We start from the raw sequence: 26,565 nt of genomic DNA on the forward strand, positions 1-26,565 counted from the left end.
CCAGGCAGGAGGTCTAGAGGAAGACCAAAGAGGAGATTTATGGATGTAGTGAGGGAGGATATGAAGTTAGTTGGTGTGAGTGAAGAGGATGCAGAGGACAGAGTTAGATGGAGGCACATGATTCGCTGTGGCGACCCCTGAAAGGGAGCAGCCGAAAGGAAAAGAAGAAGAAGAAGAATTAGAATTACAGTATACAACTGGATATATGTTACAGGGTTTTAATGTATTTACAACTACAGCAATATATTGTTTTCTTACAGAAAAAATAATTAATTGTAATCTAGTTTAAAACTTTATCTTGCAATACAATGACTATAGTACAATGGAAATATGGGGTTTTTAACAGTTAAAGGGTTAATTTAAATTTCTTGTCACAAGATTGTTTGAGTTAGTAATTAATAGTGATGTAGTTTTATCAACCTACACTCTGGTTGGATATTTCTCAACCAGCCCCAGCTAGGATGGACAACAGCAGGAGTTTAGTACTCAATAGTAAAAATATTGTTGTCAAGGTTTAAATGTCCTTCAGCAGTTGACCTAGTTTGCCGCTACTGTTGTTGTTCATGTGGATATGTTGGGGATTCTCAAAGAAATGACTCCTTTAAAACTGGTCTAAGTTTCCTTAATATCCTGATGAACACCCTCACTCATATATAAATGTTAGTGCAAGCCTTATATAAATATTAAAACAAGTACATTTCAGGCCAATTAAATTCAAAATCTTTTAGCTAGTTGATCACCTAATAACTCAGGTTGGCCTGTGTTTCTGCAGAACTACCTGCAAAAGATCTGCCACGCCATTGTTATACAAGGAAGTAGTTCCGCAGTGGGATAAACAGAGCTACTAACTGACCTTTTTTCCACTCACAAAAATCACAGTAAAGAGTTTTACTGTTTATCTTCATTTTAAAATATCTGTCACCTATTTTACAGTTGCTTCAATTTTAGGGTTGTATTTAGATTGTTTTTTGATGGGTAAATTCGACTGGAACTGTTTTTTGTCTCCTCTCTTCACTCTGAGACATGAAACATCTCCTTTTTAAATATATGACGGAGCATAAAGCTGGACTTTCACACGCAGTGTGGAAACAGGTCAGGAGCTTTGGAGTCACTGTCATGTTAACTAAAGCAGCGACTATGTGATACTAAAAGGTTTAACTGCAACTAAAATAAAAATAATTTTCGACACACGGGCCTGACTCATAACCTGGGAGCTAATGGCCTTTGCTCAAAGCTACAAACGGAACAGTGGAGGAAAGGACGGGGAGGCTGTGGAGGACTCGGCTCTCTGGCTGGTGTCTGCTGGTCAGTCAATATAAAATGTGCCTGTAATTGTACAATTTTATTTTGGAAAAATGCTTTTAGCAACTGTAATTGTTGTTTTTTTTACCCATGATGCATTGCAATATACAGTTAAACTTTGTAAAATGACAGAACAAGAAGTTATTGTAAAATTTTACAGTAGAAATTACAGCAATGTTACAAATAATCTTACAAACCACATTTCAGTTCTTGGACAGGGTGCTCTAAATCACAAAGGGAGAATGAAGTCAGGTGGAGGAACAAGACCACCTCAAATTTGTGCAAGCTGCGGTTTTAATCAGTAAGCAGTCATCCTGAGAAGACCAGAGCAACTTAAGTCAAACCAACATCAAAACAAACATTCAACAGCAATTTTTCAAACCTAAAAATACCCCTGCACATGTTTTTCGGGATCAAAATGTAAGTGTGTATAGGAGCCGACTCATAAGTGCAGAATCATAAGAACTAGCATGTGAAGGCAAGTAAAGTGATAAAGTGTGAGGGAAATGTCTAGAGTCACATTATCTGGTAATGATAATACAGTATAAAGGTCTTTGATTTTTCCCTAATGCATGTGATGTTTTTTCTCTGCCATTTCTCTGTGCGTGTCTGTGGTTGTGGTTAATAGCTCAGTTGAGGTAAGGCAGTTGTCCATGGACCACAGGCTCAGTGGTTCAATTCCCGATCTGTCCTGGCTATGTGTCGAAGCGTCCTTGGGCAGTGGACCCCAAGTGCCGGTGACTGCCTTGCATGGCAGCCATTGGCATCGATGTGTGTGGGAATGGGTGAATGAGAAGCCACATTGTAAAGCTCTTTTAATAACAGCGCTATGTAAGTGGCCATTTAATATAAAAATGATCAGGTAATGCACAAATTCAAAAGAAACTCCTCATGCAACATGCTTCTAATTTTAACTGTGAGAGACACCTAGTGGCATTTTAGATGTAAGGCCTAACCTACAGAAACTGTCAGCAACTCAAAGAGTTAGTGTTGATGATAAAAAGTCCACTTGATAGTGTAAAAAAAACAGCATAGAGTTGGAAAATTAACCGCGCAAAATAAGTTCCATACCCGAGGATTGTTTATCTGGTGTATGTATTATCATTAGTCATCAAATTTAGTGATAAGTGGCTCCAATCCTGTGACCTAGTAACTTTAAACCTTCACAAAATACTTTAGTTCTCTAAAACACACACACAGGTGCACACACCAGGCCTCACAGTTCAGCAGTGGTGCACAGAAGGAAGTGGGTGAATGTTCCCCTTAAACTGCCCTTAGAAGAACCGTGTCATCACAATTTGAAGGCTTTTAAATTAAAATTTGACTTTAAATTTTTAATGTTACCACAATCAAGAGGTGGTACATACAGTAGATACTCACAGCTAGTTTTTCTAAACGTATTCAACTGTGTCCAACTCCAAAACAATTTTATTATTATTAATCCGGGTCACTGTCGCTTTTAGAGGACATTGCTTCCCGTACTATATAAATCAAACGTCCATCCATAACCTCCTATAATGAGATCCAAACTTATATATTAGGAGTGCAGTATCATTTCACACTTCTGCAAATCTGAAATCACGGTCTGACTGACTCAGCCCTGCATAGTGTGATCTCCCGGGCCTGCACTCCTATGTGAGCTGCACACAGAGAGCCAATATGGAGGTAACCGTGGTCACTGTTTCCCAGAGGATCGTCTGGCGTCGAAGGCCATTAATTATAAGCGACAGGGAGACAGACATCTAACCAGACAGACAGACAGTACCGCAGAGAGCGCAGACAGGCCGGACAGGAGCAGGCAGGGCCCGACAAATACAAAGAGAGGCGGAAGAGCAACACGCACGGCCAAGAAAAATAATCCTTCTCCCGTAACGAGTACAGCTATCTGTACCGCCCACCTTCTCCTCCTGCCAGTGGACTATGAGTAAACACATTCAGGCATAATAACCCGTTGTCATACGGGAAAGAACCGCGATTTACGACGGAGATAAATAATTGAAAAAAATGCGGCTGTCCGAATGCGCATCCCTGGGAGTGAATAGGGAAATGCTGCGCCAGTGTCCCGGCTGAGAGACGGAGCCGATCTTCCCCCACACCGGCTCCTGAGCAGTTTTACCGTGTCATTTTACAACATCACTGCCAATAATCATCGTTTTGCAAACATGGTAAGTTGTATTTGTGTTTTACTTAAAGGAACTGTGTCGACGACGAGCGGCCTTGAAGGGAAATGCACATCCGGGACTGTATTTCTTAGAGAAGTCATAATATTTTATGAATCATAACTTGTTATGATGTGGGAGCGCGCGTGGCGTGCAACAGGTCGCCGTACAGTAGCGGGGACGCGCATCTCACAGCCGTATTTTGTGCCTGTTTCCAAATAATAACATCCGACCGTCAAGTACGCGATCATATTGGCAAGATGGCACGAAAACACGAGTGCGTTGTTGGCACAATAGAGTTCTGGTTAAAAGACAAACATTTTCTCTCTTTGGACTGTTTGTTAAACTATTACTAATCAATTCTTTCATGTTAACAAAATATGATTGATTGTGCAATGAAGCGCATGCTTATGACATTGATTTTATGTTTATTCCGTTAGTATTGTTCAAAAATCGGTGCAAATGTTTTGCATATACAAGCGTTCACAAATCATCCAGAAATGACATAAGAGTTAAAGTGTGTATTATATAAATAGCTTTCAACGTGGCTGTCCAAAAAAGAAATAAATAATTCAGGCTTAAATCATTACCTGAATTTACAATTACATTTCAAGCATATCATTTACACTTCACATTAAACATTAGGTGCATTTTACTATTCCGTCCAAGCCCCAGAGAGGAAGTGGAGGAGTGATGAAGGGGTGTCACGGGGCAAGGCTGGAAAATGATTTTTCTCCTCACCCTGGTTGTGTCTTTCTTTCACCACCTCCTTCCACGTGGTAAGCAGTCGGGATGACGGTGAAAAGAGAGCATTGTGCTTACGGTTAGTGGCCTTATGTGTTGGAGAGGCTCTGAGAGGGTGATGTTCACTCAGCTGTGCGCCCTCAACGCCATTGTTGCAAATTCCACCTCATTTCAGACGCTCTGTTTACTGAGCTCAGACAGGAGCCTGTTTTAGAGGCGGGGAGAGCATCTTCGAGAGGTGTGTGTGTGGTGGCCTGCGACATACTGTTTCTTACAATGTAAAAAAAAAAATAATAATAATAAAAAAAAACTGAGCTGGCGTTAAGTTTTACGACCACCTAGGCGCATCGTTTATTCTTGTTAGTACACAAAAAGACGAACACATGTAAGGTTTAGGTTTTATACGCCCATACTTGTAATCGAAGTCCAAGCAAAGGCACTTATGTGATGAACTTGAGCGTCAAGATATTAGGCTTTCACTAAAGAGGGGCAATGGACTCTTGGCTCAAAGGAAGGGGTATTCACTCGCCATTTGAATGCAAAGTAGTGGATGAACAAGTGAGCTGTGTGTGTGTATGGAGAAAAGAAGGAGGGCCATCGGTGAGTTTTGAGAAAGAGGAGACTTATTGAGAGAAACTGTCACAGATGCCGCTTTGGCACTTTAGTTCTGTTTTATTTCTCTGTGTAGCACAATGCCACCAACGTGGGCCTGCCTTGTTGGAACTAATCTAACCTGAGCATGTAGTGTAGTACTGTGCAGTTTTCCTTTATTTATTTTTTTTTAACTTAAAGTAATTTAGATACCTACATTTTCAGTGTGCAGGGAAACAGAATAAAAGTTGCGCGTTGGCCAATGCGCCCCTGCATCGGTTCCATCCTGCAGAAGTATGTCCCGTCGGAAACAGAAACGACCGCAGCAGCTAATGAGTCTGACCCTCGGTGCCTGTCGGATACTTGAGCATGGTGAGAAATACACTATACATCAAATGTATTTTGCAGGATTTACTTTCGATGAGAAGTATTCAATGAAGCAAGGTTTGTCATACATGCGCAGTGTGTGCCAATTCCAAAAGATACTTCACTGTAACACCTGATGCTTTAACATCTTGGACTGCTTTGTAAATCTTGAACTAGGATGACTTAATCATTTGTATATGAGAACATTCAGTTTTGGAGTGCTTAACGTTTTTTTTTTTTTTTTAGGTGTTATTGTTTAATCTTCAACATTCATCTTTTATGAATTGACTCCTTGATTTATTAAACATGTTAATTGTAATTTCGGTTTGAAATGCAGGTTTAGGTGCATATTAAATTAGCATCCTCAACTAAGGCTTGTTTGAGTTATTGGCCTACCGAGTCTTGAAAGCATTCTACTTGGTGGCAGCCATTAGCTGCTTTCTTTGCTTCATAAAAAACAAGTGTCTTCACTCCTCCACTCCCAGGTTCAGTGACAAAGACCACCCAGAACACTGGCATATACAGTAAATTCACAGCAAATTTTTGTGGGTAAAAAAACCAAAGTGAACTTGAGTTTAACAAAAAGCAACAGGCAGGTTTGGCAGACGAAAGAGATGTGAAGGTCAAGGAAAAGGAACTTTATGGGACAGTGTATATGGTGTTCTTACTGCAATAACATTAGACCACATTGTCCCCTTTCAGCTTTGTTGCTGGGCACTGAAGCATGAACATACCCTTGAGGAAGTGTGTGTGTGTGTGTGTGTTTGTGTGCCACTATTCAGTCCATTTACAGAAATAGAGGCCACATTGTGTCATAAAATTGTAGCTTTCAAACAAACAGAAGTAATTTCTGTGTGAAGTTTGAGTGTTCCTTACTAACCTTGCAAAAGCAAGAAAGTGTTAGCTGTTTTGGTGGCTATATGTTGCGGGTTGCAGGTTTGCTGTGTGTGTTCTTTCACCTCTATGCTTTTTAAAGGTTAGATTAGGTTGTAGATGGGGTGTGAGTCATCATGTCTGTCTGTGGGACTGTTTGTTTTCTTTGCACATCACCTCTCTTCCTCTCTCCGACCCTAAAACGTATCAGGAATGCAACCCTAGCGTGTTTAAGGTCAAGTCTGCCAGCCTATCAGGTACCCAGTACAGTGTTCAGTACCCAGGCAGGGCCTTAACAGCTCATAAGTTACATGGGGGAGGGCTTATAAGGAGATGAGAGAGGCAAATTGAAAAGAGGAAGAAAAAAAGAGAGAGACTGGGATGAAAGAGTGTCAGTATGTGGCTTGTTATTTATTAGGGTGGGGTGGGTGGAGGGTAAAGTCCATTGTCATGTGCATGTTGCCCTGGAAACAAGGTGGACTCTTCTATGAGTGAGCAATGTATTCTTACAGACTTGTGGAATGTCTGTGTGCTTTTGTACATGTGTTCCTGCATGCATGAAAGTGTATGGATGTGTTGGTGTGTGGGCTTGACAGGGGTGAGGAGGCTGCAGCAGATGAGGGTAGACAGGACTACAAGCAAAAAGTGAATATGGAAGCCAGAGGTTAAAGATCACATAAGAAACCTGAATTCTTCCATTTCCTAAACAGTCAAGTCACTACATCGCATCCCTTACTTCTCATTCCAGGCTTTTGTTAGTCGTTATAAAGTACTTTGATATGTGGATTTTTCAAATCACTGATGGGAAAAGTCAATCTTATAAAACAAATCATAACCATTATGTTTTTTGTTTGGTTTGTACTTTACTTGTAAGGTGTTCTGAATATAATTGTCTCTCAAATGTACTATAACTGATTTCAAAATTGATTTAACATTTTCTCCTATTCTCTCATACATGTACATTTTCTTTGTATTTCTCCAGATGACCACTCAGCAGTAAAATCCCACTCTTTTCCATTTGTCACCGATTCTGCCTTGTGGTGTCCAACTTCTCTTCAAAGCTCCCAGCTGCCCCTTGCTCTCTGTTCATCTTTCAAGTGCTCTCACAAGCACTCACAACCCACTGAGGGTCCACTGACACTGACATACTCACAGCAATCCTTCCCTGGCTTCCCTTCTTCTTCTCTCTCTCCTCAACAACCAACTGTACATCAACTGTTTAGTTACAGTCCTACATCTTCTGCAAGTGCCCTCATCTATCCTTCCAGAAGTACACACATGGCCTCTCCCAAGTTGGGGCTGTCAGCCACCACCACCACCTCTTCTTCCTCATCATCATCCTCTGCCTCCCTATGTCCCCCACCACACCCTGGAAGTCCAAGTCGTGTGCCTGAGGGCCCCCCAAGTCCAGTTACTCCAACTCCAAGCCCAGGAGTGACATCTGCCACAGCCACGCCATCTAGGGCCCAGCTCAGCATTGCCCTGATCCTAGAGGAGCTGCGGGTGCTACAGCAAAGGCAGATCCACCAGATGCAGATAACAGAGGAGATCTGTAGACAGGTATTACGCCTTGGTGGAGCCTCTTATGCAATAGACACACCCTCCCAGCATCTCCTCCCTCCATTGCCTCAGCTTTGCCTGGAAGGCAGCAAACGAGCAGCTATTCCAACAACCCAGCCGACTGCAACTCAGCCTTCCACTTCTGTGACTCCTCTCCTGTCATGTTTCTCTCCCCTGGTTTCCTCTCAACCTGCCAACAAACCAACAAAGCCAAGTAGTTCATTGTCTCAAATCCTGCAGCCCCACAAGACCCAGGTGGAAGGGACAGGAGGGACTGTAGGGGCTCACGGTTATCTGAGGGGGAATTCGGAATCTTCAACTCCTTCCAGTTCTTCCTCTCCTGCCATCTCCATTGCTTCTTCTGCCTATCCTTTAGCTCTGTCTTTAGCTCTGCCTAATCGCTATTTACATGAGAAATCTCCAAATACCACTTCAGTGAGTGGGCACAGAGGCCTGTCCTACCTAAACACCTCCCTCCCAACTTCTGTATCTATTGTCCCAAACTCCCTACATGCTTTACAATCTGTCTCTGGAGGAGCAGAATCTTCCCCTTTGTCCAGCTCCACCACTACTGGTCGCATCCAGCACGCCTGCCATTTCTGTGGGAAAACGTTCAGCAGTGACTCTTCCTTACAGATACATCTTCGCTCACACACAGGGGAGCGACCCTACCAGTGTCCAGTGTGCTTCAGCCGCTTCACTACACGAGGTAATCTCAAGGTGCACTTCCTACGCCATCGTGAGCAAAACCCAGAGCTCTCACTTTCCCTCCTGCCACCTTCCTTATTTGGGGTAGCATTAGGGGCTACTGGGCAATCAGACATAGGGCAGACCATAAGTAGTGCAAGCAATAGTACTGGCATGAATATGATTCAGAAGAAGAGAAAAAGCAAGCCGGAGGATGAAACATGTGGAGATAATTTGGAAGTCAGTGGAACAAGTACTACCTTTTCTCTGGGCGCCTCTGGAGGATCTACCCCTGCCACACTACCCCTGCCCCCTACTGTGGATCTAGCATTAATTTCACACTCTCTCTTGCAGCTAAATAGGGCTGCAGCTGTTGCTGCTGCAGCCTCTATTGCCACTGGCTTGTCCCATTCATCCTCAACTTCAACCTCCACTTCTTCTCTGGCTACCTCCCTCCTCTCAAACCCTTCCTTGTCTTCATCTTCTACAATTACAAGGTTATTCAAGGATGCCAAACAGCAGCACTTTGATGAGAACACTCCCCCTCATGCCTCAATACTTTCTTCTGCCTCTTATTCCCAGCTAGCTCACCTGCCCAAACTCCTTTTTCCATCTGTTTCCACCTCTTCCTCTACCCCTGCTGCACACTCCTCCCTATATAAACATCCTACCTTGAACCTGCTACACACCCCACTACCAACTACTCCAGGTACCCACCAACTTGCTTCTTCCAGTCATTCTCCGCTTTCTTTCCCTTTCTCTACATATCCCAAAGTCCCCGGTCCACCTACAACCACTCCATCATCCATGCCTTCTCCCATGGCTACCTCCACTCATACATCTGAAACCTCTAAGCTGCAGAGGCTGGTGGAGAAGCTGGAAAAAGCACCTCCAACCTCCTCTTCTCTATGGACATCTTCCTCTAGTTCCACCCCCATGCTGGATATGTTATCTAGCAGTATTAATGCCTCTTCAGAAGGTTCAGCCAACAGTCATCTTACAAATGCCAGCACTTCTACTACATATATCATAGCATCCTCACCATCTTCTACTCTTGTCACCACCTCTGTTTCAAACTTCTCCCGTGAGATGGTTGCTGCCTTAAGCATGAGTACCAATGTAACAAGTGCCATGTCAGGAGGCATCCCATCATCACTGAGCATTACAGGGCCAACTAGTAGCCTGACAACCAATCAGTGTGGGGTGTGTCTACGAGTCTTGAGCTGTCCCAGAGCACTACGTTTGCACCAGGCTACTCACCTTGGAGAACGCCCTTTTCCTTGCAAGATATGTGGACGGTCCTTTTCTACGAAAGGTAGTCTGAGGTCACATCTAGCCACCCATCACGCTCGGCCACCCAATGCACGTGTCCAGAACTCTTGTCCACTGTGCCAGCGTAAGTTCACTAATGCCCTAGTGCTCCAGCACCACATTCGTATGCACCTTGGTGGACAGTTGCCCCCAGATGGCACAGAGGATTCTGCACATGAGGTGATAACTGAATCTAATGCCAAACTTTTGTCGCAATCCCATCCCCAGTCCTCCGACCCAAATATAGCCTCTAAAAGTAAAACACCCCCTCTTGCAAGCAATGTTAAGAGCCCAGTCCAAAGCTCACCGCGTCAAGCAGCTGGGTCAGTCCCTTTTTCTGGCAGTATGAAATCAGTTGATTTAACCACAAACCCCAGCAAATCTGCTTCTTCCAGTCCAGACCTGATCCCACCCTCTGACCTTAGCCCTGACCCCTTTGTGAATCCTACCACACAAACTCCACCACCAGGCACTGCAGAGCCCCCTGTCCTTTGTGCCAGTGCCTTGCTAGCTTCCTGTCAGACAGATAAAGCGTGTTCAGTTGGCAAAGACAACCACACTGTACACCAAGATATTGAACAACTTCCTAAATGCACTCCCCCACCAATTTCTTCCACTGTTACCAAAACCACATCATCATCTACTGCTATGGTTGTAGACTGTGGAGAGGATGAAGCATCTACCTCCTCTGATGCCTTCCTTGGCTCCAGATCAACACTGGAGCGCTTACAGAACACACCAGCCTTTGATGCCTCCTTTGGTTTGACCTGTCCCAGTACTTCCTCTAACTCCATCCTGAGTCAAGATGTTACTAATGTTAATGCAACACCCTCACACCCAGTCTCACCCAGGCCCCAATCACCAGAACCTATAAAAGAAGACAAAGATCAGTCTCCCCCACCAGTAGCACCAAAGCAAGACCACGTAACTGTGCCTGAGGAGGACCCTAAAATAACATCCAATTTGGAGACTTCAGACACTGTTGGGGCCGAAGTAAGAGTTGCATCACAGAAAGCATCTACCTTTGCAAGGGATACACATCAGAAATTTCATTTTGGTTCATATGAGAAGGAAGATCAGGTGGAAGGTGTTAAGATTACTGCATTAGCTGCAAGTGAAGCACTTGATGGTTCTGTCCCTATCAGCCTTGCCCCAACTCTCCCTTCTCCAATGGCTCGTCCTGAGAAGAAGACTTATTGCTGTGCTGAGTGTGGAAAAGAGTATGCCAGTCGCAGTGGACTGAAGGTAAGAAAGAAACTGAGTGGTGTAACAAAAATCTCCTTTGATAAGATGCATGGGTTGGATGTGTTGGCAGAGAAAGTGTTGTAGTACTAATCTTATTTAGGAGACTAAAACAATACCTTTCCACTTTAGTACAGCACTCTATCTTCCAATCACCATCTTTCATTGTAAAACCTGAAGAATACTTATTGGGCCAATATTTCGATACATTATATTTCAATATAAACCATAAAGTAAAAGGTCATACATTTGACTTTAACCCACGATGCTCAGTGCAAACAGTGTTATTTTGCGTATGTTTGATAGTTGTACCTAGATTAACCATAGATTCATTCTGATATTAATTCCCAGGGGCATATGAAGCACCATGGTGTTGTAACAAAAACATCACGTACACCAGCCCGGAGTAGCCGTTCCTCTACTGACCAACTTTCTTCCTCTACATCTGTGACTTCCTTGAATAATCCTGCCATTAGGAGCTCAGCAGGTTTCTGGAACCAGTATCAAACCTTCCTTAACACAAGTACTGAACCAGCTGATGACCCAACTGCTGGAGGCCAAGGAGAAAATGAAATGACACCTTTGAAAAAATCACCAGTTCGATCTCAGAAAGATCCAAAATTTCCCGAAGAAGCTAGAGAAGAGTCCAGTGAAGACTCATAATTGAAGTCAGTGTAACCAGTATAATAGGCTTTCAGTGTTTTCAATCAGTGTTTACCTTCTGGTGGAACAAATTGGACTTTTACATAGTTATGCTTCCTTAACACAGAATAGTTTGTTTGTATGTGAAAGTTGTGAGTCAATCAGATTGGTCTTGTGTTTTAAAAAAGAGACTATTGTAGAAATAAACATAAAAATATTCTTCAAGTAACAAAGTGAGGCCAGTTATTGCTGGATTTAATTTAAAAAATGGCACTATGTTTGTTGGGCTGTTTTTTTTTTTTGTTTGTTTGTTTTTTATATAGTTTGGAGGAAATTCTAACAAATAAAAAATCTATGTTTGGATTATGAGGAAAAAGTATTCCTGATGTGTCAATGTTTCATAACAGACATGGGTCAAATAATTTATTGTTTGTTTGAATGTACCACCATACCCAGATTTTAGGGCATACCTGATCGTTTGTATACTAAAAGAACAGTTTAAATTCATTTTATGTCTCTGTGCAAACATTTCAGTAGTCATTGTGTTGTGCCATGTACCAAATCGGATCCAACGGTCACCAAAGGGGCTCAAGCCAGCCAAATGAAAATTTCTTTGCAAATGCTCTGCACTAGGTCTGTTTCATATGTATAAGATTTTTTTGCTTTAGTCACGGAGTTCAATGATATTACTGAGGATATAATGTAAACAAAGCAAAAGTTTGCTTTGTAACGCCAGGCAAGGCCAACAATATGTATGTGTTTTGTTTTTTTCCTCGGGAATATAAAGCATTTTGTCCCCCATTTTGTGGTTTAGATCAACTACTCCCTCATATCATAGTGGTTTTCTTTTCACTATATTGTCCTGTCGAACCTGAAGCACAGCTGCAGCGTTTGTGAACCCTGTGAGGACGTGGTCTTCTATGTGACCTTTTGAACTTCAGCTTTGTGAATACTATGACTGTTGTTTGGTCCAAAAGTAATATCTGTAACACTTTTTCCTTTACTAAAGTTACTAAAACAGTATGTTGCTATATCTATATCAGAAGTCTATGTCTGTTTGTTGTAAGTTGTACTTTCAGGATCTCCATATTAAAAACCAATTTGGGGAAAAAAACATCTTGCTCAGTCTTGTTTGGGAGAAAATATAGTAACAAGATGACTGGCTTATTATTTGCCATAAGCATTGTATGTATGTGTATATGTGTATGTATATATGTATATATATATATATATATATATATATATATATAGAGAGAGAGAGAGAGAGAGAGAGAGAGAGCTTCTTCTGTATTTGTGTAGATCATCATAATTGACATGATTCCTTCCATTCACATATCACCCACCCCATCCTCTTATCTTGGTGCCACATCAGCCAAGGAGATGGATTGAGAGCAACAGGGCAGCTGTCTTTCTTCATTTATGGCAAGCACAGCAGCTGATGTATAGTATGTGTGCACATAAGCCTGTATACATGTGCGCATATTGCGGTCTACATATGTGACCCTGGGCTAAAACAACAGTGAGGACAGTTTCCTCTTAAAGAAAAGAAAAAAAACTGAAGTCCATGGCCTGGTCGTAGATAAGTTGGCTAATATTTTAGTGTTTAAATGTATTGGCAATGTGTGCATTAGAGGGCGCAATCCCCCCTTTAACATACTGATGCTGAAGTACACTGTACTTTCTTGGGCATGTGTGGTTAAGTCAGTGAAAGAGAAATGCATGTGTGTAAAGGACAATGGGCACCTAGCAGAATATATGTTTATCAGGTTTAAAACCTAAACCCCATTACACTAGCGACACTTATTGCCTTGGGCATGAAAATAAACTTTAAAATAAAATGTTGAGGTCACAGAAATTGCTTTATTTTATTCCCATGATAATCTGTTCAGGTATGGTAACCCATGCATGCATTTTAAGGCACATTAAGACGTTTACTCAGCGAGTAAGGGTAAGGGCAAACCGTGCTAAGTCTAAAGCCAAGATCCCCAAGTTAACTCCAGGCCTTCTTGTAAGAGGGCGGGCTGATTTAGGAGGGGGGAGGTTTACAAAACTCTTCTTTCCATCTGAAGGTCCCCGTAGACTATCAAACTACCACGTCCACAGCGAGTAGAAAGGGGATAAAGAGAGGGGATCCAAATAGGCCGAGGGGAGGATAAGTAACAAAGGACAGCGAGGTGTTATGACTGTTTATGAAAAGTCGGCCGCAACATCGGAGTGGGGCGCAAGCCGGAATTGGAGAGAAAACAGGCACAGCCTGCAGCTCCAGAGCCGCTTTTCAGACTTCTGCCAGAAGTAACGTCCGGTGATTTGGTAAAAAAAAAAAAAAAAAAAAAAATTAAAAAAAACAGCTGAAGAAACGAGAATGCACAGACAAGGACAAATACCTCCCGTGTTTTGAGTAAGTCAAATAATAGGCTGCAGAGACGCCCTGCTGCATATCTCCTGAAAACTTCTTGTGCGTTGCGCCAAGTCGATCTCGCTTGTTCCCGGACATTCACTTTTTGGATACGTTTTATTTTTTTTACATATAATGTTTTGACAACTAACAAAGGGGGTTAGATTGCGCAAGTGCTACAGCGAAATCTGTTTTGAGTTTTGTTTTTTGTTTTTTGGAGAGTCGAGTGATGGCACAAGAGCTAAAATCGCTAATCCAACTGTTGATGTTGGCGGTGCTGTGGGAGCTGAGCGCACACGGGGCAACGGAGCGAAACATCAACCCAGAGGTGAGGAATTTAATAAAAGTGAAACATTAAAACAGAATTCTGAATTTAAGCCAAATAAATACACGCAGAAGTAAAAAATACAATACATACAATTACATTCGGACTTTAATAACAAATACAGATAAATAAAATTAAAAAACTTCAAAACCAATTTAAATTGTAGAAGAATTGCAAAAATGATTTAATCCACGTGTAAGACTTGATTATCTTAAACACTAATATAATAAACACTGATTTTGTCATTTGACTTAAAAGAATCTATGCCCGCTCTAAGTGACTTTCATAAAGATTTACTTCAATCTGTGTATGCTTATGGAGACACATTTCAACAATTGCCTGTAGGTGGCGCGTGGATACAGGAAGGGCTCTGACCCACGGTGAGAGGAAGCAACCCGTAATGATGATGATGATAGTGCTCAGAAGTGCTGAGAGGGCAAAAGCAGTAGAGAAAGAGCAAACGAGGAGAAATGCATGAGCGTGAGCTGCAGTATTCAGAGAGACATTGAGATGTAATGGTTGACATCTGTCCCGAGTTAAAGCTCAGTGGACTGGGGGGAAATGGGTTTTATGATCTTAGAGGTTCTGCAGGATCTCAGGCGTGGCCAGCTGAAGAAAAAATACTCCCCACAGTTTGACCTCTAGTTCTGTATATCAAAGACTTTTAATAACCAACCAGGACTGAGTGGTGTTACAGATAAGGGAAGATTTGGCCAGGATTATTCTGCTATGATCTGCTCTGTCATGGCTGTTCTGCACAGTTCTTGTTTGTACTACACTATTTATTTATAGATGTATTTGTGGTCCTCCAATTGCATTGTCATATTTTGGAAATGCTTTATTAATGTTACAGGAAGTGACTTTTGTTTGGCAACCTTGTTTCCTTCAGGATCAGTAAATGTTTTTGTGTATGCCTGTGTGTGTATACATGCATGCAAAGCCTAAATGTTAGGCCATGTGATTAGGAGACATTTTTTTGTGACCAAGTAATCTAAGTTATTTTTCCAGCTGCGCGGATAGAAAAACACTGAACTCAGCTGACCTACATTAGACTGTAAACCTAAACAGAAAAGGCCACAGAAGAAAACACAGGATTGGAATCTGCATAAGTTATTACACCAACTATTATATACAGTATGTGGTTAGTATTTTCTGGTACAGGGTAAAGTATTGTCTATTTTTGCAATGAAACATTACCCTCAGAAATGAATTTTAAAGTCTTTTAATGTTTAAGTTAAAATGAGATGTTAGAGCCATATCTATTAACTGAAACATGGTATTGGAAGTACAAATATATGTGTAGCTAATGAATTTACTTAATCAACCAATTGATGTATTAACCATAAATTGGCACAAAACACAGTGTTAAGTGTATTGCCTTTATAATACTAACTTATAAAGAACTAAATAACAATAAATCTACTGAATGCAAATAATTAGACATTATCCAAAACAACTATATTAAATAACTAACATAACATAACCAAGTAAACCCAAATCCTAAAACACACATTACACCCCTGTTAAGGTAGCAGGTTCTTGGTGTGGTCTAACTGACAACTTTCTCTATTTAAATATTCTGATTTCTGGGATGCATCCTTTTGCTTCGCTGAACAACCAGCAGCATACAAAAATGAAATGTTTTATAAAATGTGTTAAATGTAAACTAAATTACCAAATGTACATTAAAGAAAGAAAAATATGCAATGCAGGAAGTTTCCTGACTATTAACTGGACTGTATGGCAGCAGGGGAAGCCATTACATGGAGTAACATAAACCAATCAGGCATAACATTATAACCACCTGTGCAATTTAATGCAATGTATGAACACATACAAGTAACCTAAAACAAAGCATGTTGAACTAGTCTAATGTCTGTACAAGAAATTTCCCACTGGTCAACAGACTGGTCAACTGGTCAACAGAGAGGATTTTATGTTTTAAGGTACGGATTGTTTTTTATTAGACTGAAAAGCTTCTGTGGAAGTTAGCACAAAAGAACTAGGCAGACTTGATCTAAAGTTCTGTGATAAGTGGAGTTCAGTAAGTTTGTATTTATTTATGATTCACTGTCAAGATTATTGTTTCCTCTGTCTTTATGTTGATTTTTTCAAATAGGGGATGTTTGAGATCATATGTGTCTCCACAAAACCACAAGTTCCCATATTGGTCAACAGTTCTTCCACTGAGTAGGATGTTTGTGTTTTAATTATCACTAAGTCAAATGCCATCAGTGGAAGTGAGTGGTTGCATGTTGGTCGGTGGGTTTGTGGGGGTAGGAACGTCATTTCCTCTAGTCAGAGAGTGGGCAGTTGATTTCTGCTTCATGGCTGAAACGCATGATGAGTCAACAGCCACCTGTCTCTACCACACACACTTTCACATTCTCACATTTAGGCACTGATGATTTCTCATGCACACACAAATGTCTACAAGCTGAGGTCATTCACTACAAAGTAAAATAAGTGGACATGAAATGGTGAAGTGAGGCTGGGAGGACACTGAGGACACTGTTGGTGACTAGAAAGGAAAGCATTGTGGTCATGGGAGTGATGCACGCTGGGAAGAGGACAGTCAGAAAATGAACCAGTTGTCCAGCTGAATAGGACAGGATGTAAATTATAATTGTCATGTACACATCCTGAATGACTGTCTCATGTCATTTAGTGGAAGGAAGAAAGGAAGGAAGAAAGAAAAAGGACAGAGGACTTCATAGATTTTAGACAAAGACACATCTTTATGATCATCAATAGGGGGTCACAGGGCAGCTTTCTTGTAAAAAGATAGGAGGCGTCGAAGGAAATAATGTAATATGTAAGGCTATTACCTCTTTTGCCGCAGATTGACTTAATGCTTAAATGGCTTTGGCAGAGATGGGCCTTTGTCACCAGTTTTTATTGTTGTTGGCTGAAGAGGGGTTGTTTTAATAGAAAGCAGCTGGGGAATTACACACATACCCTCTACTGATCAGAGGAGATGCAGAGGTCACAAATGTCTTCCTAGAGGAAGAGAATTGGCCTGTGACAAATTTTCATTCTGCAAGAAAGAATTTTAAAAGTTTGGTTATAAGCTGCAAACTGAATTTATATGTAAACATAAACTCCCTCACACACTTGATCCCACACATAATCACACACTAACAGCCAATAACAAGCTGGTGTCGGTGAGATGGGAGCAATAATTTCAAATGTTTGTGACATCTGACATAAGATTACAGCTCTTTGGACAGAGTGTGTGGATGTGTAATGAGGAGCTCTGTGTGCTGTATACCCAGCATGCCTCAGTTGGACTCCCATCGTTGTTGACCAGAGTTTCTTTCCATTGGCGCTCACCAAATGGAACAACTGACTCTCTTTTCTGAAATGTAATCCCTTCTTCTCTCTCTCATCATATGCAAAATGAGCGCTCTGCCTACTGTCATCCATAGCAACCATTGTTTGATTCTTGCAGATCTTCCATTAAGCAATGAACTCGTATAAGTGAAAAGTGCCCCGTGACCTAGAAATCCTGCATTTGGCTTCACAAAGTTCCCATTATGCTATGCTTCTCCACGTTATGCCTGTGCATTGTTCAAAATCAATTAAGAGATCAAGCACATTAAAGCAGGAGATTAAATCATCATATATTAGTCATTTCCAATCTCAGGATACACCCGTGGTTAAAGAGTTGCCTGGGTTACTTGTGCAGTTGCTCAGCTGATTTACAGAGATTTAAATTATGATTTAAATTTTAAAAATTCATCATAAAACTAGTTAATCTTAGAATGAAAGCAGAAAGGTTTAGTTGGGATGATGGGACAATACATTGACCAATAAATAAAGAGTTAAAATACTTAGCTCAGACCAACAAATAAATTGAAATTTTGAGCTTAAAGCAACATTTTTTTTTAAAGTGATATATTTTTGATTAGGTAAACATATTAGGTAATTACAGTACTGGATTCTTCATAAAATAGCCAGTAAGTAATTATTGTATTACTAGTGTACTCATGTATTAGTCAACTACTTTAAATCAAAGGCCTGTAGTAGCTTGGCCTGTAATCTCCCAATTTCCTCTTCCTGTTACTGCTTTAGTTTCTTAGCCTCTAATGTGGTCGCAAATAAAGGAGTGTGATGGTGAAAAAGACTTCGCTGAGTAACCTGAGGGAATCACGAAACAGTTGTGGAAACCTTAACAAGCATTCAGTGTCATTCAACAGCCACCTTTTCACTGAGCTCTGGGTCAAAGCAGGGTTTTGTAGAAACAGTATATGATTGAAAGAGAATTAAGGTTAAGCACATTCAAATCAGGAATTAAACATTTTTCTTGTATTCCCAGTGGGGAATAGCTAATCCTGGGATGATAAAGTTAATGTTTTACTTCAGGTGAAGACTGCCTACATTTATAATTATTATAAGACCCACTAACTGCAGGAGTCTCATTACGACTCTTAATTACAACATCCACATCCAACAAACCTCCATCTTTCTCTCCTTGTGCTTCTCTCTTTCCATCTTATGTGGATGTGCTCTAACAGTAGCAAACAGTGAGTCTTTATGTGTCCACTGGAGAGTCCATGAGTGAGTCAGAACCAGAAAGGCCTCATTCAGGAGTGAAGTCTAAACACAGAGACCTCCATGTCTCCATAAGACAGACAAACAGGGAGAGATTAGACCTTTGTGGGCCTCCAAAACAGCAATTCTGTCTTACCCACACTGGAGCACAATGCTGGATATGCATAGGGCTTTTCCTACAAGCACAGTCATGTAAATACAAACCTCCAGACCTGAGCGCATATTCAGAGAATTTATGTCAGCACTACATCTTCAGTGGAAAAATGCTGCAACAAGGCAGTTAATCGTGGTTTGCCCTCACTGCACTTACTAAATATTAGCTGCAGATTGGCTAAACAGCAATAATCGAGTGGTTCTGGGTGTGGCAGTTCATAAGTATTTACCCTCAAATCTCTGGGTTTACCATTAGAGAGGGATCAAGGAGAAGACCTGAGAAGGGGTGGAGTGACAGGGCAAAGACAGAGACATGGACGTGGGGGGAAGGAGATTGACTTTGAGGTTTGGATTCAACTAGGAAGCAATTCCCAGTAAAATTACTGACTGACGCTGCTGCTCTACTGGAGACATTGGCTGAGGTTGCCCAAGGCCTGTGCCTCACCCTGGGACACTCCCTATCTTTCTGTCCTCTCTTTCACACTTCCCTTCTCTGCACGTACACCCAGTCTGACTGCTGTATGGCTTTAATCCAAGCTATCCCGCACAACAAATATTTATAATAAAAGATCACATCAAGTCCTAATGTACAAGGGAAACAAATCCCATCAAAAAAGTCAGTTAGTTTTGAAAGACAGCCTTTATCAGTCAAGCCCATACAATGTCCAAACAATAAAACGTATCCTAAATGCTGACTGTGTACGACAGAGTATCATCATGATCTTGGTTTTCATACCGCTTACAATAGCCTCAGTGTTATTTTTCAGTGCTAGTTTGAGAGGAAAGAGTTCATATAAAGCTGTGTGTGAGAGGTGTGGAACAAGGCCACTGGCCGCGCTCCAGATGTCAAACCAGTACTGTAGTGAAATGGGTTACCAGGGGAAACTAAGGTCAATCTTAACTGAGACTGAAGGATCTAGATCATTGCAGAACTCTGTGGCAATTATAATATGGTTTAAAGAAATGTGTTCATCATGTAGAAACTCACTGTCTTTAGTTCTAACTGAAACACAAAGTAACCTTCTGAAGTTAATCTTTAACTGTTTCAGTTTCACAGGGTTTTTGGTGAAACCTGACTTTGTTTTATGCCTTAGAGCCAGAATTTGGCAGTGCTTGTTTAATGTTGACCTTAGTTTCAGTCAATTGTGATCCCCACTGGAAAGTCGAATGTTGATGGTTGAATAGCTCTCGTGGTTAGTCACTGAATGGAAACATGCCAGGTGCTTGCTTCTGCTGGCTACGAGATACCAAAACATGCAAAGACATTATTTAAGAGCTTATTTGTGCCGTCTGTAAGGAATGTGTTTTTCACAAAAAACATCTTGACTTTGCAGTCTATGTAACTGATAATCAACATAAAAACAAACAGTTCCCTTAGCCTGGGTCAAAAACACAAAACAGGTGGCTTATAATTTGTGCTGTTTCCAATTTAAACTTTTTTCCCCCTATTTGCTAAGACTGGAGTTTCCTTGGTTTCATTTTGAAATATTTCCCTTTTATGTGTGTTTTTTTTTTTTTTTTGTTTTGTTTTGCTCTGCAGTCATGGCTCCAGCAGTATGGCTACCTGCCCCCAGGAGACTTGAGGACTCATGCCCTACGCTCACCTAACTCCGTCGCTTCAGCCATTGCCGCCATGCAGAAGTTTTATGGCCTCACAGTCACCGGCACCTTTGACGAAAAGACAGTAGAGTAAGATACAGCTTTGTTCTAGATCTAGTCAATTTATTAAATATACTATCTCCTGCTTATTCTGAGCTGAGCATGTCTTGTGTCTGGCAGGGCCATGAAGCGGCCGCGCTGTGGCGTGCCAGACAAGTTTGGTGCAGAGCTAAAGAGCAACCTGAGGAGGAAGCGATACGCCATCCAGGGCCTGAAGTGGAACAAGAAAGACATCACTTTCTCGTGAGTTTGCAGAGCTGCAAGTGAATGTGAAGCAACTAAAGAACCATGATGAAACATTACCTACAAATTGTCTTTTTTCCTTGATTTATCTAAGAACTGATGTTCATGTACCTGCTGAGAATTCACTCGTCTTACCTTTTCCACCTTCTCCCCTCGCACACACACAATTACACACTCCTCAGTATACAGAACTATACCCCAAAGGTTGGTGAGTACGAGACTTATGAGGCCATCAGGAAGGCCTTCAAGGTTTGGGAGCACGTCAGCCCACTTCGGTTCCGGGAAATCCCCTACAGTTACATACGGGACAAGGTGGAGGAGTTTGCCGACATCATGCTCTTCTTTGCTGAGGGTTTCCATGATGACAGCACCCCTTTTGATGGGGAGGGGGGCTTTCTGGCACACGCGTATTTCCCTGGTAATGGCATCGGTGGAGACACGCACTTTGATGCAGCTGAACCATGGACAACTGGAAACCAGGATCTTTATGGTGAGGTTTTCTGTCAAAATAGATGTTTTACTTTTGCTAAAGTTTATTTCCTTTATAGGTTCCCTGATGAGAAAAGCTTAAATACTCGGAGTTCCATTGCATTTTTAGGACTCAGGGCTCTTTATTTTTCTGCTGTGAGCAAAACACAGGCAGCAACATGTCCAGTCTTGTTGTCAGTTCATATGAGGGACTAAATACCCCAGCAGTTGTTAACACAACAGAGATGGGGAACTGAAATGTTTATTTTTGGATTGCAGCAGACACACAACTTTGCAGTGTCAGCTGTTTAAAAGAAACACACAACTTCACATGATGTAAAGCTGATTTTATTTCTGATCTCCTGATTTGAATGCTTTTGAGTCACAGGAGAAACAGGAACATTATTCCTCTTCCTATATTACTCATCACCATATGATATTTAAGCTCACTTTAGTCTCACTTTTTTATATAAATTCTGCTCAATTTTGTTTTTTAATTTTTTAGGTAATGATTTGTTCCTGGTTGCGGTGCACGAACTGGGCCATGCTCTTGGTCTGGAGCACTCCAGTGACCCATCAGCCATCATGGCTCCCTTCTACCAGTGGATGGACACTGAAAACTTTCAGCTTCCGGACGACGACATCAGAGGCATACAGCAACTTTATGGTGGGTTGGAGCATCAGTCACACACCACTTAAAATCTATCCCTGTTAAATGTTGCGTCTTTGTACCTCTTTGGCTTCCAGCCCTTGCTATGTTTAAATAACATACATAATGCTAAAGCTAAAGCTCTGTAAAAATAATTTTCATATGTTCTTGTTCACAAAGGGTCTGGATCAGGTCCTCAGCCCCCGCCGGTAACACCTCGTACACCTTACCACAACCCTGATCCCACATATTCTCCAGACAAGCCTACCTTCGGCCCCGACATCTGCGATGGACACTTTGACTCCATTGCCATTCTCAGAGGAGAAATGTTTGTGTTCAAGGTAAATCCAACTTAACATACAGTAGTTGGAGTTTTGACAGAATGTCTTGTGGCATATTTTAAGAATTGTTTTCTCATCCTCTTTCAGGATAAGTGGTTCTGGCGAGTGCGTAACAACCATGTGCTAGATGGATACCCTATGCCTATTGGTCACTTCTGGAGGGGTTTACCCACTCATATCAATTCTGCTTTTGAAAGGGAAGATGGGAAATTTGTTTTCTTTAAAGGTGCTTGTGCATAGTACTTTGAAACATTTTCTTTACATGATTTTAAACCATTTAAAAATGGAACGTCTTGATCCTGTCTCTTGTTGTTGTTTTCTACTATTTTTTGCATTTCTGTCTCCCAGGGGACAGGTACTGGGTCTTCACTGAATCTATTCTAGATACTGGTTACCCTAAGAGTCTGAAAGAAATGGGTAATGGGCTTCCCAGAGACCGAATAGATGCTGCTCTCTATTACACACCGACTGGACAGACATTCTTCTTTAGAGCAAACAAGTTAGTCATGTCTTTATTGTGTGTGTGTTTGTGTGTGTGTGTGTGTGTGACCATAATTTATATAGTAGTGATTCCAAGAAAAATCCATTTGTGTCACCCACACCAAAAGATATGTTTGAATATTGACCATTTAAGGTTAAAACATGTAAACTCAATCGCTTACCCTGAATTACTAACCTGCCTGTCATTTAAACAAACCTCGAGGCAGCTTTACAGCCTCCCCATATTTATGCCATAGTCACGGTAAAAGGTAGGTAATTTGTGGCAGACAGAGATTATCATAGTGCAAACAGCCACCTATATAAACAAATGACATTTCAGGAGTGTAAGTGTATTCCTTTATTTTAAAAAAACCAACAGAGATTGTCCACACCCTAATACCAGACATAAATCCCTGGTCTTTTCAGACCAGTTGACTCCATATCTGCCATATTTCTGCAGCAACAACACTGGTTTTGTGGTCAGGCAAATATTTTAGCTCAGCAAAATAAAGACTCTCCGTGGTTTTATGCTTCAGAGGTCAAGTCTCAAGTAGTCAGAGTAGTCAGAACAAGTGTTTTAGTCCAAAGTCCAAATCCTTTTTCAAGTCAGCTTCAACTTAAGTACAAGTCAAGTATCAGTTTTGTCTCTAGATTGACTCAAGATTTATGAACACGTTTAAGTGTCTTATCTAAATTGGTCTCAGGTTAAGTGTGAAGTCCTGTAGATTGAGTCCATGTTAAGTTTAAAGTCTTTTGAGCTGAATCCAAATCAAGTTATTTAGTCCTTTAGGGAAAGTCTAACCTAAGTTTCGAGTTAATCGAGACTAGTATCTCAACTCTTTCGAAACAAGCTTTAAGTGAAGTCTTTAAGTAAAATACCAAGTAAAGTCTTAACCACATCAGGACAAACCTCAAGTCTGAGTGAAGTCTCAGTTCATTTAAAACAAATCTAAGTCATCTAAGTAAATTTTAGAATGAACCCCAGTCAAGTCTCACGAATGTCACAACATCTCTCAAGTCCTTTATGTCCAAGTCAAGCCTCAAGTTTTCATAGTCAATGTGCAATTCTTTCTGAACTTTCAACATGACCACTACCTCACTGTAGCTGCTCCTCTCTTTACCTTTCTACTCTTGTTTTTTGTTTAGGTATTACCGTTTCAACGAAGATTCACAATCTGTTGACAGTGGCTATCCAAAATCTATTAGTGTGTGGCAGGGAGTGCCTGACAACGTCAAGGCAGCCTTCATGAGCAAAGATCAAGGTAGGCGTGTTGTGTCTAACATGGTTTTCTCACATCTTAGTGAAAACCAGTAACCTTGCTGTTCTGTCAGTATCGATTTGTCTGACATTTCTCTCTTCCATTCATCAGCATACACCTACTTCTACAAAGCCAACAAGTACTGGAAGTTCAACAACCAGATAATGCGTGTAGAGCCAGGATACCCCAAATCAGCCCTTCGTGACTGGATGGGCTGCCCCAATGAAGACTCCAAGGCAGGCGGAGGCGGACATGACAAGGACAAGGAGAGAGAGAAGGAAAAGGAGCGGGAGGATAACGACAAGACTAAAGATAGAGACAGGGAGAGAGAGAGAGAGAGGGAGAGGGAGAGAGAGAGGGAGAGAGAGAGGGACAGGGAGAGAGAGAGGGAGAGAGAGAAGGAGGAAGAGAAGGAGGTTATTATTGTAGTGGATGAGAAGGAAGGAGTGAGTGGTGGAGCTGGAGCAGCTGCAGTGGTGGTGCCTCTGTTCCTCTTAGTGTGTGTAATCGCGACGCTGGCAGCCTTGGTGTTTTTCCGTCTGTACGGTACCCCACGCCGACTCCTCTACTGCCAACGATCTTTACTGGACAAGGTGTAGATGTTGGACGTAGGGAGAGACGAGGAGAGACAAAGACATGGGGAGAAAGAGAAAAAATGTGCAAGGAAATGTTGAACACAATAGGAGTAACAGTAGTAACAGGAGAAAGAGCAGAAGGAAAAGTGCCCAGCTTGCATTTTTAAATATCTAGCACTTGCCAGATTCCTTTCACTCTATCTCCCAACCACTCCACCCTTTTAAAACAATTATTTCTTTTTTTTTCTCCCTTCTTCCCCTCTATGTCTCTGTCTCTCCTCATAGTTACTGACTCAAGCTTATTGCTGTTTGGTTTACCCTTTTTCAAAGTCTTACTTTTATTTTTTGTTTGTGTTTGTCCTTGTGAATTTCCAGTTTAAAACTCCATTTTCATGACGCACATCCCAGCATGTTCCTTCGCATAAGCAAGCAGTGCATCTGATCACCATCCTCCACCCCCCCCCCCCCTCGTAATCTTGCACTCAGTCACACAAACACATACATTTGGAAACCGCAGTGGCATGGTCGTTGTTTTACGTAATCTTCCAGCAATGTCAGAGCCAATATGGACTGTAACTAAGGGAGTCAAAACATTAGCTTATGTCCTTATTAAGCATGATACATACACAAATATCAGCATTAAGCAATGAATACAACTGTCTTTTCCTTTTTATATCAATGTGTTTAATATGGTCATTACTATTAGAAATGATGTCATTATTATTATGACTATTATTGTTGTTGTCCTCCGTGTAAAGAATGTGTTTTTGTACATTGTCATTAAAAAGTCCTGCTGGACAGTGACATAAAGTTTTGAAAGTGGCCATAATTTTATACTTTATGTGGGGACAGTGAATGGGGAAGGGGGTTATGTATTCTTGAAACTTGATTGTTTTTTTTTTACCTTGAATACATTTCAAATGAAAATAAATTGAAGATCTGAAAGTGACTCCTTTTTGTCATTCTACTTGTTTACAGTTTTCTAATCATGGTGCTTCATTACAAGTCAGGGGTTAAGTAGTAGTTTAACAACAATGATAATGATACTAGTGGTGACCACCATAATAATAATGATCTAGTTTTCTAAATGAGATTGTGTGTGTGCCCTTCCTCGCTTATACTTTTAAGGCTTTCTTACCAAATAAAGTAATTTCAAAAGGCTTTCTGTGCTTTGATTTTCACTTAGTTCACGTTCTGTTGGTTGCTGGTGCCATGCACTTCCCTTACTGTAGTAATATTTCAACTTAAGGCTAAGTGTTTTCATGTAATCCAACTCTTACCTGGGGCCTTATCCTTTAACATTCATATTGATCACATCACTCTTCCATCTGGCCTTTCCAAGTCTTCCCGGACCTCCAGGTTTCTTGCTCCCCGACCACACCACAATGCATTACTCGGGCTCGGAATCTGGCAGGCCAGAAACTGGGTTGGAAAAGACGGACCAGATCCAAAGCTTAAGTAGAAACAGGGATAAAGATGGTTGTGTAAAGCTGTTGTTGCACAGCAGGAAAACATATTTCAGTTATACAGTTAAGAAGAGATCATTTATTCTTGGGCTGCGATACTTTAAGTGGAAAATCATGCAGAGAGAGGACATCTTTTCCTCGAGGGCTGAAGATCTTGGGTCTAGCAATTGCATAAACAGTAGATTACTCAAGATTGCATTATAAGGTCAAAGTGGTCAGCACAGGTCCTCACAACTATAGCAACACAAATATGCTTTCATGCATATTTTGCAAAGCTATAAATGCCTTTATTTGTGAATTATGTTCTGTGTACTCACATCCAGCAAGAACCAATAAAAGCTCAAACAGTCAACTTAGGCGTCTCCCCGTTCCTAATGATCCCACTACTGAACAAACTGCCATACAGACATTAGGCTCATTATGACCGACTGCAAGAAAAAGCATGTGGGAGGGGGGGTACAGTGCTGGTCTGATATGTTATGATTACAGCAACAGGGCTTTATGTAATTAAAATGATGAGG

At 41.3% G+C, this 26,565-nt stretch overlaps 2 protein-coding genes across 2 annotated transcripts; both read left to right on the forward strand.

Annotated features, from left to right (window-relative positions):
- The first annotated feature begins 2,799 nt into the window (after window positions 1-2,799).
- On the forward strand, window positions 2,800-12,578 carry sall2 (spalt-like transcription factor 2). The gene is made up of 4 exons (XM_067474587.1): window positions 2,800-3,467; window positions 5,022-5,168; window positions 7,018-10,838; window positions 11,187-12,578. The coding sequence occupies exons 2-4, from the start codon at window positions 5,093-5,095 to the stop codon at window positions 11,496-11,498; spliced, it is 4,209 nt and encodes a 1,402-aa protein (XP_067330688.1). The 5' UTR covers window positions 2,800-3,467; window positions 5,022-5,092; the 3' UTR covers window positions 11,499-12,578.
- A 952-nt stretch (window positions 12,579-13,530) lies between these two features.
- mmp14b (matrix metallopeptidase 14b (membrane-inserted)) lies at window positions 13,531-25,527 on the forward strand. The gene is made up of 10 exons (XM_067528823.1): window positions 13,531-14,200; window positions 20,445-20,593; window positions 20,684-20,806; window positions 20,989-21,296; window positions 21,780-21,941; window positions 22,104-22,264; window positions 22,352-22,490; window positions 22,613-22,763; window positions 23,891-24,006; window positions 24,115-25,527. The coding sequence occupies exons 1-10, from the start codon at window positions 14,102-14,104 to the stop codon at window positions 24,600-24,602; spliced, it is 1,896 nt and encodes a 631-aa protein (XP_067384924.1). The 5' UTR covers window positions 13,531-14,101; the 3' UTR covers window positions 24,603-25,527.
- The last annotated feature ends 1,038 nt before the right edge of the window (window positions 25,528-26,565 follow it).

Source organism: Channa argus, chromosome 14, assembly GCF_033026475.1.
Source record: "Channa argus isolate prfri chromosome 14, Channa argus male v1.0, whole genome shotgun sequence".
Classification (NCBI taxonomy): domain Eukaryota; kingdom Metazoa; phylum Chordata; class Actinopteri; order Anabantiformes; family Channidae; genus Channa; species Channa argus.